Source organism: Ciconia boyciana, chromosome 1 (genome assembly GCF_034638445.1).
Source record: "Ciconia boyciana chromosome 1, ASM3463844v1, whole genome shotgun sequence".
NCBI lineage: Eukaryota > Metazoa > Chordata > Aves > Ciconiiformes > Ciconiidae > Ciconia > Ciconia boyciana.
In genome coordinates this window covers 69,561,509-69,579,097 of record NC_132934.1, presented here as the reverse complement: position 1 = coordinate 69,579,097, position 17,589 = coordinate 69,561,509, and the positions used below count along the sequence as shown (strand labels likewise).

Here is a 17,589-nt window from a genome sequence, read left to right as displayed (position 1 = left end):
AATACCATGCAGTAATTTGTTAACCAAAACATCACATACAGCACCCGCGTAATTTTTGGAACATTCTTTTCTAAAGCCAGCTCAACTGAAACAGGTACTAACATGACTAGAGAACACATAGCTCTCAAAAACAATTTTTACTTTATTATGTTCTCATCTTTGGTGGATATATTTATGTTCCCTAGCTTCAACAGTCTCTCTGGTCACTTTTAAAAATGACTTTCAAAATAGTAAGACTAAACACCATCAAGGACTTACCAGATTGGAATTGGTGGCATTGGAATCATCTTCTGGAAAGGGGATATAGATAGCTAAGGCCACACAATTGGCAAAAATAGTCAGTAAAATAATTATTTCAAATGGTCTGATGAATGGAGTTAAGGAAATTGTTCCAAAATGTGCACACACAAATAAAAAAAAAAATAAAATAAAAGATTTATAAGAATTCTGTTTAAAGAAAACATTCCAAGCCCCTTATATTCTGAAAAGAAACATATGCCTTTTTAAGTGCTTTTAGGAGCTCCCAGCCAAGAATCTTCCTAATATGTCAAAAGCAGTGTAGGCCAGTCGCGTGCCAGAGTAAACACAGATTTCTTAAAAGTTTTTTCTTCTTTTATTTATTTAGATTGCATTTTCCCTATTTTCCTTCACATGTGGCTGCAATATTTTTAATAACAGAAGCCTATTCTAGAAGGACTGTCGTCTTTCCTCTTACAATTAGTTTCTCTTGGCCTTTTCCATCTGTATGTACAAAAATAATTTTAACAAAAGTTTTTTGGGGTTTTTTGTTGTTGTTGTATTTTTTTCCTCAATCTCTCTCTCATATCTCAAAGTTAAATGCAAGGACCCAAGAAATACATGCATGCATCCAGTTAGAAGACATTTAAATAATAATAAAGTTTTAGGCAAAAAAAATGGCTTTGTCCAGAATGCGCTTAATATTTCATATTACCATGTACACTAGTTGTGCTTAAAAATTATTTGAGGGATTATTTATTTTTCTTTTATTTGCATTTCATTTGGCATTGTAGGGAAAACAAACATGCCTACACAGTGTATTAGGGACACCAGGAAGCTAAGAGTTCCTTATGGCAGAGAAACTAGCACCAATTCAGGGGCATTTCAGCCTGGCATCAACTTTGTTAGGGAAAAAAACCCCAAACATTTCAGATGTTCAACAAACAAATCCTGCACAACCTGGATGCCCCATTAACTGTCCATTGGAATCAAAGGGCATTTTTCTACTGACCAATTTGCTGGCGCTGTACTTCACCTACTTCGGTGGACTCCTTAACCTTAATTGTTGTGAAATATCTCCAAACTCAGACTGGAGACCAGATTTACAGTCTGTCTACATTTACTTGCCTGCAAGAATATCCTGGAGGCTAGCTCTGGGATAACTCACCAGTACTCCAGAGGGGAACGAAGAGCAGGATAGGGCAGGGAGAATGCCAAGTATAACCTGTGCCATAGAGTGCATTTGAGCATGAATTTATCTACCATGGGACTGGCTTTGCAGCATTGCCAAATGTCAACACAGCATGTATGATTTTGGTCAGCAGACTACTGTTCTGAGAAGGTTTTAGCAGGAAAGAACTGGAGATTGGGATGTGCAGCAGCCTCAACCGCAAGATATACACAAATCCCGGGCACCTGACCACTGTGTATGCTCAGGTATGTTCTACATTTCACATGTGGAAGAGTCAAAGGGTTCCAAACTCACCGGACTACTGTGCTTAAACCTATGAATAATAGGAGATAATATGATAATACGGAGAAAGAAGAGCCGATCAGGGTAGGCAGATTACATGTGAAATCAGTGGGACTTCTCAGATATATCAGGCTGTATATATAGTGTTTACTGCATAAAGGCCTTAATTTCCATAGACTTTCCTTTTCTTAATCACTTTTTTCCTAGACTTTTTGTTTTTGACAGGATTATTATCTATTAATTTATCACTGTTTAAGCATTTATATTTTTACTTCTATTCTCTTTTTGCACTGTAAAAATAAAATGGTATAAAATCTACAAATACACTGCACACATAGCAGAAAATTAAATACACAGCTAAATCTTTGTGAAATATGGTAATTACTTCATTTCACTTTTTTCTTATATGCAATTGCACTTTCAGGCTCTCAACCCTATAATGTTTAGGTAAGAAACACCACAGAAGTACCATTTGATATTTGTTTAATATCTACTATGCTTAGACTTTAGTGGTTCAGCAAATTAAACTAAGCTTTTCTCAGTAGTTTTTAGCAATTAGGAAAAGTCAGAGTACAGAATAGAATTAAACCTTATCGCAACCCTTTGATATTGTTATTTGTCATTGAAGTGTTTCATGTTTATAAACACTAGATGTCCAATGAGAGGTTCTGAAGGAAAAAAAAATACTTCCACCAACTCACCTAAAACCAAACAAAAGCAAAAAATGCAAGCATCAGCATCCTTGCATTGCTTTAATCGCATTGTTTGGTCCCCTCTTGATCTCAGCAGTGCTGTATCCTGTTTTACAACACATCATTCCCATCATTCATTGCTGATCTTATTCATTTATCAAATGTCGCTCTGTGCTCTTTCTCTAAAGACATGTGGTTACTGGGGTGCTGGCAAGTAAACCAATATTCAGCTTCATCCTGTTAGTCATCATCCATCATCTTACGCTCAAAGTATCAGAGCTATGCCAAAAGGGATAAAAAGCAGCAAACTTAATCAGGGGGATTAAAAATTAGCATCTGAAGAAGAAAGGAATAGGCAGGCAGGTAGTTTAAGGACATCTAAGAACTGACAGGAGCATTTTTAACAAGTTCTTCATCTGAAAAATATGTCCATGTCAGCAAGACCAATACTCATATTCTGTTTTCATCTTTCTAACATCCCACCAGACCCCCAAAAGAACAATATTATCATATTGTCTTAAATGCCATCATTCATGTTTTATCATATTAACTACTGCCAAGTTCTGTACTGCCTTCCCTTGACGTGCTTATCTATCCCTAACAACATGCTTTTTCTTTTGTATTTAGTGAAGAACCCCATTAGCTTGTAATTTACTGACAATTACTGTTCAGGGTTAGTCTTGGGTTTTCTTTGGGGAGGCGAGGGAGGTATATTTTATTTCAGTTTGTGTTTCACAGCAACTTCTCGAATTCTGGCTTGTGCCGATCAGACTTGCGTGACTCAGAAGGCTTTGCTCCTTCCACATGATGAAGCCAATGGCCAAACTCTCACTGACTTTCCAGGGAAGCAGCACTGACCCTTACATTCTGCAGTTCTGTGTCAGTGGTTATCATCTATCATTGTGACACAGCCTGTCTCTTGTTCAGACTACTAGATCTGGCCCTGTAATGCATTTGTACATGTTGCAGGATTACTTTAACAGTCTTTCTTTTTCCCTGCTTCCAGATAACCAGTATCTTTTACCATACACTAGTGAGCCATATTAGTTTAAGTGGAATTCCAATATAATTAACAGACCTTAGCCCTGGTTCAGAGTATTATCGCATACGTTTGGGTTTTTTTCTCCTTCTGTTCCACTCTTTTCTCCATACTGTAGAAAGTGTGATGCCACATGTTTAAAAAAAAAAAAAAGCATATGATTCAAAATACCAGAGCTGTTTAACTGGTGGCACCTCTTTAAGTGCCTGTGAAAAAAAAGAAGGGAAAGCCAGCAGCTGCTATCAATCCCATAGAGTCAGTTCAATTCTGGCCTCAGATATCTTGCACATCTCCCATCGATTTCAGCCTGGGCCACATGTCTTTAAAAGAGCAGAATTCAACCCCTAACCTTTATAATTTAAACTTCTAGTGGTTTCTTCCACAAGGCTTCAATCCTAAACTTTTTTTTCCTCAGCATAAGTGATCTCAGTTAAGACATCAAAAACTATTCGTGTACTTTACTTTCATAGTGGTGCCTTTCAACTTAATGTATTGATTTCTTCACACTTATGAATAGCGCCTGATGCGCACAAACAATTTGCTGTTTTCCAAATGAGAACATCAAAAAGGATATTTCCATTCGACGATGCTGATGCATGCCCTCCGGATGGGATTTTTCAGTGTTAAACACAGCAGTGCCCGGGGAGGACGTGTAGCTGTGGTGGTACCCTGTTTTTTCTGTTTCCCATACTGCTGCCGTTTTCTCTGTGTGGAGCTAGCTGTGGATATTGTTGCATTGCCAGCACTACCCATCAGTTTGGCTTGCCTGGCAGCATCAATTGCAGCTTGCCAGGACAGAGCTGCCCCTGGAGTAGGGATATGCTCTGGGGCAAGCCCTGCAGCTGCATTGGCATTCATGTTGGCATGAGCTGGACGGGGACTCCCATAGTTGGAACCTGTGAAAGGAAAAAAAAACAAAACAAAACACCACAGAAATGTGTGAAGACAATTTTTAAACAGCAGAAAAGAGAAAAAGCGTTTTCAAAAATCTTAAGGATCAGTAAAATCAAGAGCTAAGGTTAAAGATAAGTGTAGGGTATCCACTTGCTACCAGCTTGTTCCTCCAATTCAAAACTCTTTATTTTAAAGTAATAATACTATGTAATCATTCCTCTTGCAACAGTCTCCCAACAAGACCCAAAGGACACTGAGCTGTTAGAAGTGCCTCCAAACAATACAATCATCAGGGATTCACAGAAAATAAACTGTCCGACTTTTCCTTTTTTACTCACACATTTTGCAAGTTGGATTGTTTGAAAACTCAAAAGATGAGGGTAGGTCTCATCACTTTATCACACAGACATGCAGCACTATGCTATTTAGTATGTGGCAAAGCATCCAAACGAGATTCTGAAGCCCTATCATAAAAATCCTTATGTTTTCAAGATTACCTCAAGGTAAAGTGAAATTTTAACAATGAGCTTAATTCTCTCTGCAAACAGTACATATGTATGAGCCTAAGAACAGCCTGACTTGAAGGTACACTGAAGCAGAAACTGGAACAGAAAGGCAGCGTTCATGGATTTTGTGCTCTATAGGATGCTGTGCAGATAATTTAGGCCAACCAACATACATTTAGAAACTGGAACTGATTCCTTATCCTGATCAGATGATTTTAAGATAGACAAACTATTGAAATCAATGGAGTAACACTTACTTAAGAAGCATGTATTAACAGGAATGCTAAGACCTAGCAGTCCCAAGTTTTGCACCTCTTTTAGCCAAAACTGAGGGAGTATATGCTTTTGCCCAATCATAACAATAGAATATATACGTCAGGTGGCATGTGGCTGATATTTAGAAGGTCTTAGCAGTACAAAAAATGAAAGTCACCCTTTCAAGCTAGTGCAATTGTTCCATTGTTTCCGTAAGGACAGTTAAGTCATCTATGCCTCTTCAATGAAGCTTTTGCAGCGACTCAAATTAAAACTTTGAATCACTTCACAATGAGTGAATTTTGAAACTTCAAAACAGATTCCCTTACTCTTTGGAGTATGCTTCAATTGAGATATGTGAGAACTTGTGAAAGATTAACTGAATTTTGCCACAGACACTTCATATAAGAAAGTATAAACCATGTTAGAAAAGTATGACATAAAATTACACAAAGTCACAACAGCAAACTTTAATTAGGAAGAATGTCTGGTTTAGATATGTCCTATATAAGATTTAAGAGACTACTTCTCTTTTTGGTGGACTTGAGAGTTTTCCTGTGGCCTATATGCTAAGATACAGGTAAAAGGAAGCCCAAATGGTCTACAGATCTTATTCCTTCACAGGAAGGAATTCTGGCTATGAAACCAGAATTCAGTTCCAAAACACTGCACACTCAAGAGATTGTGTTTACCCTTACATCTGATCAGCAGAGACTATGCTTCAGAAAAAGTGTGTATGCAAGAGGCAGATAGTAGAAACCCAGTAAAGGAGTTAGATTACCTTTTACTTCAAAGCAAGCTCGAAGTCTACTATTGACCGTGTTCTACTTTAGATCAATATAAAAATATGGTGTTACTAAATAGATCAGATGGGCTTCTATAGACTACTGGACAAAGCAAACAGAAGACCACATGACACACTGTTTTCCTTAAAATATTGGAAGAAAGACATTCAAAACCGGGGAACTGGCAAACTGTTCTTGAACTGAAATAAGTACCCAAGATGTATATTTCATAGATGGATGTACAATGCCAAGAAATCACAGCAATGACTGCACTACAAGTGAATTAAAGCAGGTAAAATAAATACAATCACACTGACACACAGAGTGCGACAGGATATGCCTCTACCTAGAAAGCATGCAAGATTTTTAAATTCATCTCACTGAATCGCAAGGAAGGACATGATAGAGTCAGATGTTATTTTATGTCAGGCATTGCCATAATGTTTCCAGGCTGTTATAGTTTCATTGCATAGCAGGAAAATCTAGAGCTTGTCTCTGCTCACTGAAAAGCCTCCTAGTTGCAAACCAGCCAAAGGAAGCTGGTGAGTAATATGACTCTGATATGTGAAAGGGAAAGCTGAAAGAAACAAGAAATGGGAAATAGTTAAATTCACATCCCTCAGATTTTGAAACCGAAGAAAAAGAGCTTTCAGAATCAAACAGGCTAAGCAGATTTCCTCGATGAAGCAGGCAATCAACTAGAAGACAAACTTAGTTAGTTTTCTAAGACTAAGCAAATTGTACACAGCACTACTCATGGGATACATATTTATTTTCAGACTAGTTCCAGATGCAGTTTTTCTCTTTAACATCTATTTGACCTCCCTAGCCTGAGGCATGCTGGAAAGAAAAATAAATGGAAAGTTACTCTAATTATTCTCCAGCTCCAGCTCTTCTTTAATACTGACCCATTAGAGTGGATAAGAAAGATGTGTATGTTTTCCAGTAAAAGCAAACTTGCTGATCCATCGCCACTGTGTTCTTATCATGCTGACTAGACCATGTGGTCCTGAAAATAAACAGCTGCTGCATCTTAATGAAGACTTCTCTGCAATTTGGGAATGTGTCAAGCTTCTCCATTATTATTGCTTATTAGTTAGGTTTCACAGGAGTATTCAAGTCTATGCATTTTGACTTTGACGTACCAGCAAAGTTAAGGATACAACTTCTGGTGGTTTTGTTGCTTTTGCTTCTACTGCAATCACCAGTCCCATAATAAAGTGCTTTGTCTCAAATTAATTTCAAAAGATGAGTCAGTAATGACAGATTTATATTAACAAATATTACAAATATTGATTACTGATAAGGATCTGTCTGTTTTATGAAGCTCAGAGACTGCAGACTCTATCTGTACTAAATAACTAATGGCAGTGACAAATGACTTGATCTACAGGCAGTTTATAGAAATAGCTTAAATTAAAGAGTGAAGTTCACACAGCTTCACAGAAAGTACATTCAAAAGCTGAGCAAAATATTTTCAAAGACAGCATAGCCAAACTTTCAGAGAGAATGAAATTCTGCCTTACAATCTAAATGTTCTATTGCTAATTCCTAGGAAGTAAGCAGAACACAATTCATATTGAACTTGAGGCACCATGCTACTTTTCACCTATAGCATTCATTTCTCCCCCACCACAAAACTTTGCTGTAACCTGAGAGCTGCATTTTGGATTGCAACTGGATTTGCTATTTTCATTTTGCAATGTAGCAGTTAAAATACTTCACTCGATTTCCCCCCACTACAAATAAAGTTTCACAATAAATCACTTCAATCATATTTGTTTATACGGTTATTAAACTGGAAGTTGACCAGAAGTGGGAAATGGAGATTCAGCCCCCACCCAAATGCAATAACTCACTAAGCACTGCGATCCATAGCACCATCACCCTGCTAATCCCTACCACCCTTTAGCAAGAATTTGTACTGTTGACTATGTCCAGCTGGTGCACAAAACTCTTCTCTCTCAAGTACTTCTGTGCTACGGATCATGAGTTTAAGCATTCGAATAGTGATTAAACATAAAAGTCCATATAAGTGAACAAATTTGATTACAAAGTCTTTGGGAGAGACTTTCATTCCTGCAAAAATGCAAAGTTGCAGAAGTAGTTCAAATGTAGACACAACAGAAATACAGGTCTCAAAGATCAAAGTCAGAAAAGTAACAGATAAGGTTGCTATACAACAGGAAATGAACCACGTCACACAAGATACCTGACATTGTAAGCTTACAACTAAATCACCAAAATGGTCGACACCAAAATCACTATTAAAATATACAGTGATGACCATTAATACCTTCATAAGTGCTATTTGCATGCTAATAACATCTGTCAAGCCACCTATTAACTATCTTAAAAGCATCATTAAAAAAAAACCAAAACCCTAAGCAGTGACCATTCTATATGAGAAGTGGGCAAGTTAATGACACGCTGGAATTGCAACTTTTGAGTTTCTTGACTTCATCTAGTTAGCCACACATTTATTTTAGAGGAATTTGTGCTTAGATTAATTATTTAAATGAAAATAGAGCTATGCCAATGTGGAGTGTCACCGTTCTTTATTTCCATCACTTTAAAAACATCAGAATCCTAAAAATGCAAACCTTGAAACTGTGTTGCACAACTGTATTTTTCCTCGAAGCAGAGGAGAGATGGGTACAGTAAAAGACAAAATTGGTTAAATCCTAATGTCTTAACTGAACACTGAAAGGAAGTAAACAGAAAGTAGGAAACTGGTCTTACTACTAAGATCATGTGTAAGACCAAATCAAGCACACAGGAAAAATGTTATAAAAGACTAAGTGAGAGGTGCCTAACAAGAAACATGAAGAACACCACAAAAAAAAAAAAGTCAGTGTATGAGATCATCTGTTAATAAGAGGAAGAATGTGGAAAACATTGATCCGTTAACCAATGGAAAAAGGAGCATTTGATAGATGATTGGAAGAAGGCTTAAGTGTTACATGACCTTTTTGCATCAATTTTTACTAAAGAAAAATCCATCAAGAGCAGGTGGCTAGCACAATCAATCCCCAAACCAAACCAGGTATCATTTCCAACTGTAAAAGGGAAACAACAAGTTAGAAAGTACTTAGGTAATGTCCATGGTTTCAGCTACTTAGGTACCGCACCCTAGAATATCCTAGAATATTTAAAGAGCTTTCTGAAGAAATCTCAAAGCTGTTAGCTGCTGGTTTGAACTCATAGAAGACAGGAGAGATCTCAGAGGACTGAGAAAGGGTGAATGGAGCCCCCAATTAAAAAAGTGGGAAGGGGGGAAATTTAAATCCAGTTGATCTTCAGTCTCCCGAAAAAAATCTGGAATAAGTAAAATAAACAAGTGTCAGAGCAAGTACTTGGAGGACAAGGAGAAAAACAGCAGCAGACATGGATCTGTTGTGAATACACTGTGTCAAAGAAAACTAATTCCTTCCAGAACTGGGTAACAGAATTCACAGGCAAGATGGAAGCAGTAGGTGCCGTGTCTCCTGATTTATTAATGAGGTCTTGTATGACAATTTCACAAGTATGCTAGGGACATATGAGCAAGAAAAAAATCACTATAACATGAGCACGAAACCAGTGCGTACAGTCAGTACGTACACAGTCTAAATTGGAGTATGTGTCACATGGAGGTACCCAAGTGCCTGCCCTGGATCCGATTCTGTTCAATGTTTTCATTAATGATCTGGATGATGAAATGGTGAATGCTGTTATTAAACAAGCAGGTAACTGAAGCTGGGAGGTAAAGCAAACACACTGAAGGACAGGATTTGAATTCAAAATGAAATTCATGACTTGGAGAAAAAAAGTCTTAAAAATGGAATTCAGTTCAGCAGGGACAAATGCAAAGTATTTAAGCAAAATGAATCATCTGCCCAAATTGTTTTCAGAAAAGCCTTGGGGGTTATATTGGATCCCCAACAGAACAGAAGTTGATATTGTCATACTGCCTTCTTCCCACAAAATGCGATCATCGCAATGTAGTATATAAACATAGATGAAATCTATGCAACACTACAAGTAATACTTCTCCTCAGCTCAACATTGGCAGGGCTTCAGCTGAAATACAGTGGGCAGTTTCAGGTTCCACACTTCAGGAAAGATGTGGCTTAGTTCAGGCTGCCCAGAAGAGAACAAGGAGAACAACCAAAGGCCTAGAAAACATGAGCTATGAGGCAAAGTGATAGAAATGGGAATGCCAGAACTTGGACTGCTGCTCTTACAGATGTGAGGGGGAGGAGGGTATGATAACAGTCTTTAAGTGTGTGTGTGTGTATATATATATTTATAAATATTTTATATATACATATATATATGGTTTTCATATATATTTATAGATATGTATGTGTGTATATTATTTCAAAGAACAGAAAGGGAATATCAATCACCATACTCACAGTGAATAAGCAGAAGCAATGGCTTTTGCAGTAACAAAAATTCAAGTTTTACCTTAGGAAAACACTTTCTAACTGTAGTGACAACGAAGCACTCCTATTGACTTCCTGGACTGGTGGCCGTACCTCCCTCACTCTAAGTCTTTTAGACCAGGCCAGAAAAACATTTCTTTGGAATCACATACATGAAGCAAGATTTACAGTGAGAAGTAATTTCTTTTGTTAGTCTAAAGCAAGTTTGACCCGAAGGAAGGCCTTTGCACAGAAAGCTTATGTATTTCTTCCATCAGTTAATCTATCAAGAGAGACCCCTCTGAGTAAACCCTGCTTCACTCAAACCTTTAGACCATCACAGCTACATCAGCACATTTTAAGACTTCTATATGCATGCTCATCACTCCACAACAGGGAAGTTCCAGTCCAATTGACGTGGAACTCTATTTCTTTGGTTTTAAAACTTCACTCTGCAAATTTATTTTTCTGAAAGTCTAAAAGTCTTTCAGTATCTCAGGACAATAACAACTAGCCATACACAAAGTTTAAAATCTTGAAGTTCAATAAATGCACTTATTTCTATGAGAAAACAGTATTTTCCAGAAATCTGTATTAAATTTTCAGTTGACATCCCTAGAAATTTCCCTTAGCGAATGCAGGGCTGCACACACATAAAACTCACTTTCTTTAAAGCATGATTTGGACATTTTTCCTTATTTGCCTTTTTAAAAAAGTTGACAAGACGTTAATTCTGACAGCTAACTGCTGAAATGACACTAGTTTTTTCCAAAAAGAAGGTTTTTCTGGAGGTAATTTGTACGTACAGATAGGAGTTATAATGAAAGCTGGATTGCAACCTGAACTATGGCTTTTTCTATAACAAGATTTATAATATACACATACACTTTTAAACAGCATGTCAGACTAAAACTTAGTGTGTAGCTGTTAGCCCAGATGAGAGAGTTAAAGAATTTTTCCTGTAAATTGTTTTGGGGCTTCAGAATACACACATAAAAGATACATGATTTAACACAGTTCGTTTGCCATAGTTGAGACTAAACATTTTTTAAAATCTAAACAAAAAATCTTACTCAAGAACCATGCTTCATTTGCAACTAGATCTTTGTTTTCCTTTATCTCCCCCCTCCAAACAGCTATTTTTTTGCTGCATTCCATTAACATAAGAAGATGCAATGAGCTACTAGCAATGTGAAAAAACAAGTCCATTTCAATGAAGAGAGCAAGTGCACAAGCTCCTCTCACTTCAAGTACTGAATGCCTCCAAGTTAAATATTTATGCTTGAAAATTAACTACGGACACTGCATGGTAAGTTATCTTAACTTTGCCAACACTGGTTAGATTTTGAATTTTCTGAGAAAGGGACAGACTTTTACTCTATATTGGTAGAACATCCAGCACAACAGATTCCTGACTCGTGAATAAGGCACAACAAGAATACAAGCAATAATAATTCCCTATCAACACTGGAATAAATCATGGGACAACTCTTCCCTTAAAATCACCACATATATAGTTCTCTCCATGCAAAAAAACCTTGTTTCAGAGTATGTTGGAAACCCATTGCTTCCTGATAAGATCTTTCCTCCATATGCACTATCTTATACATGCAAAAGATCTAGGCACCAAGACACAAATTTCTAACATGTCCCTTACTTTTCTGTTTGAAAATGCTGTGATTTTCAATGAACACAATTCAGGTGTTTGGGGTGGGTATTTTTTGCTTTGGGGCATTTTTGTTTGGAGGGGGGGGATGTTTGGGTTATGTTGGGGGTTTTTTAATAAGAACACATGATCCTGTACTTGTAGTAAAAGCAAATTTGCTTATTAAAATATTCTTATTTACTGAAAAAATTGTTTTTTTACAGCTTGGTCTACAATAACACAAATTATTGTGTTATTGGACGTAGGGATCGAGAGCACCCTCAGTAAATTTGCAGATGACACGAAGTTGTGCAGGAGTGTTGATCTGCTTGAGGGTAGGAAGGCTCTACAGAGGGACCTGGACAGGCTGGATCGATGGGCCGAGGTCAATTGTATGAGGTTCAACCAGGCTAAGTGCAAGGTCCTGCACTTGGGCCACAACAACCCCATGCAACGCTACAGGCCTGGGGAAGAGTGGCTGGAAAGCTGCCCAGCAGAGAAGGACCTGGGGGTGTTGGTTGACAGCCAGCTGAATATGAGCCAGCAGTGTGCCCAGGTAGCCAAGAAAGCCAATGGCATCCTGGCTTGTATCAAAAATAGTGTGACCAGCAGGACTAGGGAAGTGATCGTGCCCCTGTACTCGGCACTGGTGAGGCTGCACCTCGAATACTGTGTTCAGTTTTAGGCCCCTCACTACAAGAAAGACATTGAGGTACTGGAGCATGTCCAGAGAAGGACAATGAAGCTGGTGAAGGGTCTAGAGCAGAAGTCTTATGAGGAGCAGCTCAGGGAACTGGGGTTGTTTAGCCTGGAGAAAAGAAGGCTGAGGGGAGACCTTATGGCTCTCTACAACTACCTGAAAGGAGGTTGTAGAGAGGTGGGGGTCAGTCTCTTCTCCCAGGTAACAAGTGATAGGACAAGAGGAAATGGCCTCAAGTTGTGCCAGGGGAGGTTTAGACTGGATATTAGGAAATTTTGCTTCACTGAAAGGGTTATCAAGCATTGGAACAGGCTGTCCCAGGGAAGTGGTTGAGTCGCCATCCCTGGAAGTATTTAAAAGACGTTTGGATGAGGTGCTTAGGGACATGGTGTAGTGGTGGTCTTGGTAGTGTTAGGTTTACAGTTGGACTCGATGATCTTAAAGGTCTTTTCCAACCTATACGATTCTGTGATTCTGTGAAATGATAAAATCCCCTGCTCTCCCCCCTTCTAATTAGCGAGTGATAACAAGTTATCATCTAAGATTTCATCACTTGAGTGTTCCTTCTTTTACTTCTCTTTTTATCTTTCCATTCTGAAACAAAACAAAGTAAACAATAGTCTGCTCTGCCTCCTTCACCTTCAAGAGGCATCTTGTCAAATCTTGCTCAGAAGAATCTAGACAGCCACAAGTCTGAAAATCCTCAGCAGTCACAAAAATCCATATAGCTTCTGATTTTCTCTTCTGTAACTATGGATTCAAGAGAACTAGACTGGAAGGTAAGGTCTCTTTTTTAGAGAGGAGGAAGAGGGGGGAAAAAGCATGGACCCTACTAAACGTTAAGCCCCAAGGCAAGTGTCTAATATGAAAAGTTTGATAATTGATGTAGATATCAGGAGAGCCAGAGTAGTCTATAATACAACTCAGCTGGACTACAAATTCTATTAGGAGATAGTTTTTTTAGGCTGGGGGGGGTGTTAAGAGGCCAATTTCCTTTGAAGCATTTGCATTTTCTTGTGGCTTTCAAGCTACGAGAAAACACAAAGAAACCCACAAAGAGTCCTTTTTGGTTTCTTGAGACGTGTTTCTGGTGGCACCTAGATTAAGCTTTCAGAAATCAAGCCAGGGAACACTTTCCTTTCCTTCAACCATAGCTCACTGAAACATTCATAACACTCAAAAATAGCAACAGAGGACTAGTGATGTAAAGATCCTTTTTACTAATAACAGTATTTGTATTCATCTCAAATAAGCCTGAGAGATCCCAATTAGCCATGTATTTGAAGGAACAGCTAGCAAGAGCTTTTACATGAAACTGTGATTCTGCTGTGATAATGCAATCTCCCACAGAATGCAAAGCAAAAAGGCATTTCTAACACCAAATGACATATAAATTAAAAACCAAGGTTCCTCACTTGAGGCAGTTATAGATGCACATTGTGCATCTATATAGATGCAGGTATAGTGCATTGATACGTCTTTTTGAAGTATTTTAGGGTACCTATCAGTACAAAACCTTTGCAGTAACATGCATACACGTCATGGTGAGTGTCTTGGAAGAACAACATGCTTCTTGGACAAACTCCAGGCACAGATCCTCAAATGGAGACACCAAGAGAGCGCTTTCTTCCTTAAATGTATATTTTTGCACCATTCATCTGAATTAATGTTACCACCATTAAGGATACTGGGATCAAGCACATCTATGGTAAAATTTCCTTGACTTCAGTAAAATTCCTCTGGAGATTAACTGTAACTCAATAGATTGGATTCTTCTGAAAAACTTGTCAACTTAACTGCTCATCATTTTCTTATTGGTGAATGATTACTCTTCACTTAATGAGTAATCTAAATATAACTTCTTTACAGAAAAGAAGCTCTTACAGGTTTAAAATAATCTTTACTGTATTAGATGGTCTCCGATTCTTTGTCTGAAAATGCAGAGTGGGATAGAAATCAATACACAAACCTGTTAATGTGATTTGCCTCACCCTACCCAAACCATTTTAAAAAAGAGATCTTGTCTAAGCTCCCTCTATAGTCAGTGCAGAGGACCATTTCTTCCATTCTTAAGACATGTCTGAAATACAAGTGAAACCAGCTGCTGAAAGTGCCAATCTTTCTTCAGATTGTACACAAGTAATCTAAAACATAAGTTTAATTGCACATCAAATTTAAGTGGATTAAATGAGTCCCGCTTATGTGTGGGAAGTACATACATGCACATGTTTTTGTACACAAGGTACAGAGCAACTGTGTAGCTGCTTTTGGCCCAAAACATGTGACAAAATTTGGAAAATATGTACAAATGTATGATATCTAAATAATTCAAAGCCTGCAATTTCAATGATTCTTCATCCTAGAAAAATCAATCACAACTCTTTCACAACTCATAGTATTCTCAGTCCAGAAATAGCAGTCTGTTCCCAGTTACATCAGGTAGACAATGACTAAAAAGCACAAAGAGAAATCTATATAGGTCCGTATCTGAGTTACAGACAATATGAATTTCAATAAAGACAGACACACACACAAACCAACAAACCAAAACAAAAAAAACCCTTTAGCATCCAGATCTAAATGGAGATCAGGCTTGATAAACAATACACTGCAAATTCTTACAGGCTGAGTTTTTTTCTTCCTCTTGCTCTTTATAGGGTCAGTGTTCAGCTGCACAAATTCAGACAGCAGGCAGAGTTTGCTGGAAAGAGCTTAGCAAGTGTATAAAAGGAGAACGCATGTCTAACCCTCCTATACCAGCCATAAGTACTCTCTGCCAGCCCTCCCTCCCGGTGGTGATACCCACATCAGGAAGCCATTAATCCACATTATCATACAATAACTCAGATTAAAACGGACCTCTGAAGGCCATCTGGTCCACACCCCTCCTCCTTTTTAGCCCCCTCATTCCAAGTGGTCAAATTTCATCAAGCCCTTTGGCCATCCAGCACCATAGTCTGCACCACTACTGCTATCTCTGAGTCTGTGGGTAGGGTTACAAGGAGCAATCACAGCAGGCACCCAAATCACAGGTTCATTCAGGTATTGGCATACAACCTAACAGAATAGTATATACCTAATTTTGAGAGGTACCTACTACATTATACTTTGTGAAAACCAGACATCTGTAAATTATATCATTAGCACCCACACAAAACAGAATCACCTAAAAACTATTTGTTGCTTTTCAGATAGGCAAAACTTAGGATTTATTTTAAACTACATTTACCTAATTTTAGATAATGCATGCAATATCCTAATAAATTAAAGATGCACTCCCTTCTTGAAATGCAGGCAGTTTCAAAGGAAAAGGTATTAAAAGATGTTTCAAGTGTCAAAACTGACTTTGATTTCAGCTATTAATCTTAGTGTTCTAAAAAACACATTTTTCTATTTTTAAAATGTGATTTTTTTTTCCCCCCTGCTGCTTGGAGTAAGATCAGCAAAACATCAGAAAAAGCAACTGTAGAGGAAAGTTTTGAAACAGACTATATAAAAAGTTCTACCAAATCCTAAGAATTAAGCAAGTAAAAATAGATAAGTTTGGATTTTCTTCTCATTTCAGTCATTAATTAAATGTTATCTTATTTTTTAATAATTTTAGACAAAATAAAAGTATTCAAACAGGAGGGCTCTCTAACTTGGCACCATTAAGGTGCTAGAAAGAGATCATGCAAAAAATGGCAAAATTTAACTGAGGGAAGAAAAAAAAAATACGCTGCCTCATTCCTATCCTTCTATTTCCTTTCATCCACAGAATCTCAAGAGGATGCTCCATATGCAACATGCTCTGCAAAGCAAGAAAAGGAAGCCCTTGCACTTGCAAACCTCCACTAAAACAAACCCACAGAAAATTACTAACCACATGAATATAAACCATGCTATACAACAAAGGAAAACAATGGCTTATTTCAATTTCAGGGTGATGTTAAAAGGCAATTTTAAAAAAAAACAATCTCTTATTCAAACTAGACCTTTGTGATCTAGAGACATTGCAGCATTAACAGATTGAGAGTCATATTTTTATAGCCACTCTGCATAGAAAAAAATCATTTTACTGAGTTGTTTGGTATCTAAAGTAGTATGTTGTATCTCTTAACATGCAGACTTTCCTCTAGCATTATTTTTTATTTACTGGTATCCTCTTGGAGAATGTTCCAAGTCTGAATATTAAGCATGTGTAATATCCAGATGCAAAACCAAGCACTCTTGACTTGCTCTGCTACTTAAGAACATTTCCAAACTAAATAAGGCACTAAATCAGAAGACTGCAACTGTAGCAAAAAGAGAGAGGGAAAAAAACCCCAGATAATAAAAGGTGGGGAAAATTAGCAAGAGACAATCTTTGTAAGCACCTGTATGAGTAAAAACAGCATCTAGCTTACATATTAGGCTGAACACTGTAACATATAACCCTGAAATAGTTCTGGTCACTGGTTGTCTATACAAACATTGTTAACCAGCTTCTCTGTGACCTTTTCTGCATTAGATGCAGACAAATGTTTGAGACAGTCTTTATAGATTCTTTCTAAAAATAAAAAAATCCTGCTTATATAAAAGCAGATGCATTGATCATTACCGAATTTACACGTACCAGAGCAAAGGTGGCAAGAGCAGAAGCATACCAGGTTTGTAGACCACTTGCTTGGAAGTCAGTGGGCAATATTGATGCACTACCATTGAGTTAGTGCTCCAGCCACTACTTCAGCTCCATCTTTCTGAGTTTTCAGATCACACTGAAGGCAGAGAAAGCTGAGGCTTTTGCATTCCTTTCTTGGGACGCTCTGCACTTCGTAGGATCAGCATCACAAAAGAGGCAAGAAATTTCCTACAAACCATTTACTCTAATAGCATCTGAACACTGGTCAAGAGATTCTATATTTCTACTGCTCATTAGGAAAACAAAACAACAACAAAAACCAAACAAAACATCCAGCCTATTTACAAGGAGTA

The 17,589-nt window shown here is 37.7% G+C and overlaps 1 protein-coding gene across 50 annotated transcripts in view; it reads right to left on the bottom strand.

Annotated features, from left to right (window-relative positions):
* Positions 1 to 17,589, bottom strand: part of CACNA1C (calcium voltage-gated channel subunit alpha1 C) — a 495,028-nt gene that overhangs the window by 414,315 nt on the left and 63,124 nt on the right. For all 50 annotated transcript variants that reach the window (XM_072873331.1, XM_072873361.1, XM_072873386.1 and 47 more), the window contains exons 2-3: positions 4,017 to 4,338; positions 259 to 364 (exon numbers count right to left, since the gene is read on the bottom strand). In XM_072873331.1, the coding sequence (XP_072729432.1) occupies positions 259 to 364; positions 4,017 to 4,338 (428 nt within the window). The remainder of the gene's footprint in view (positions 1 to 258; positions 365 to 4,016; positions 4,339 to 17,589) is intronic.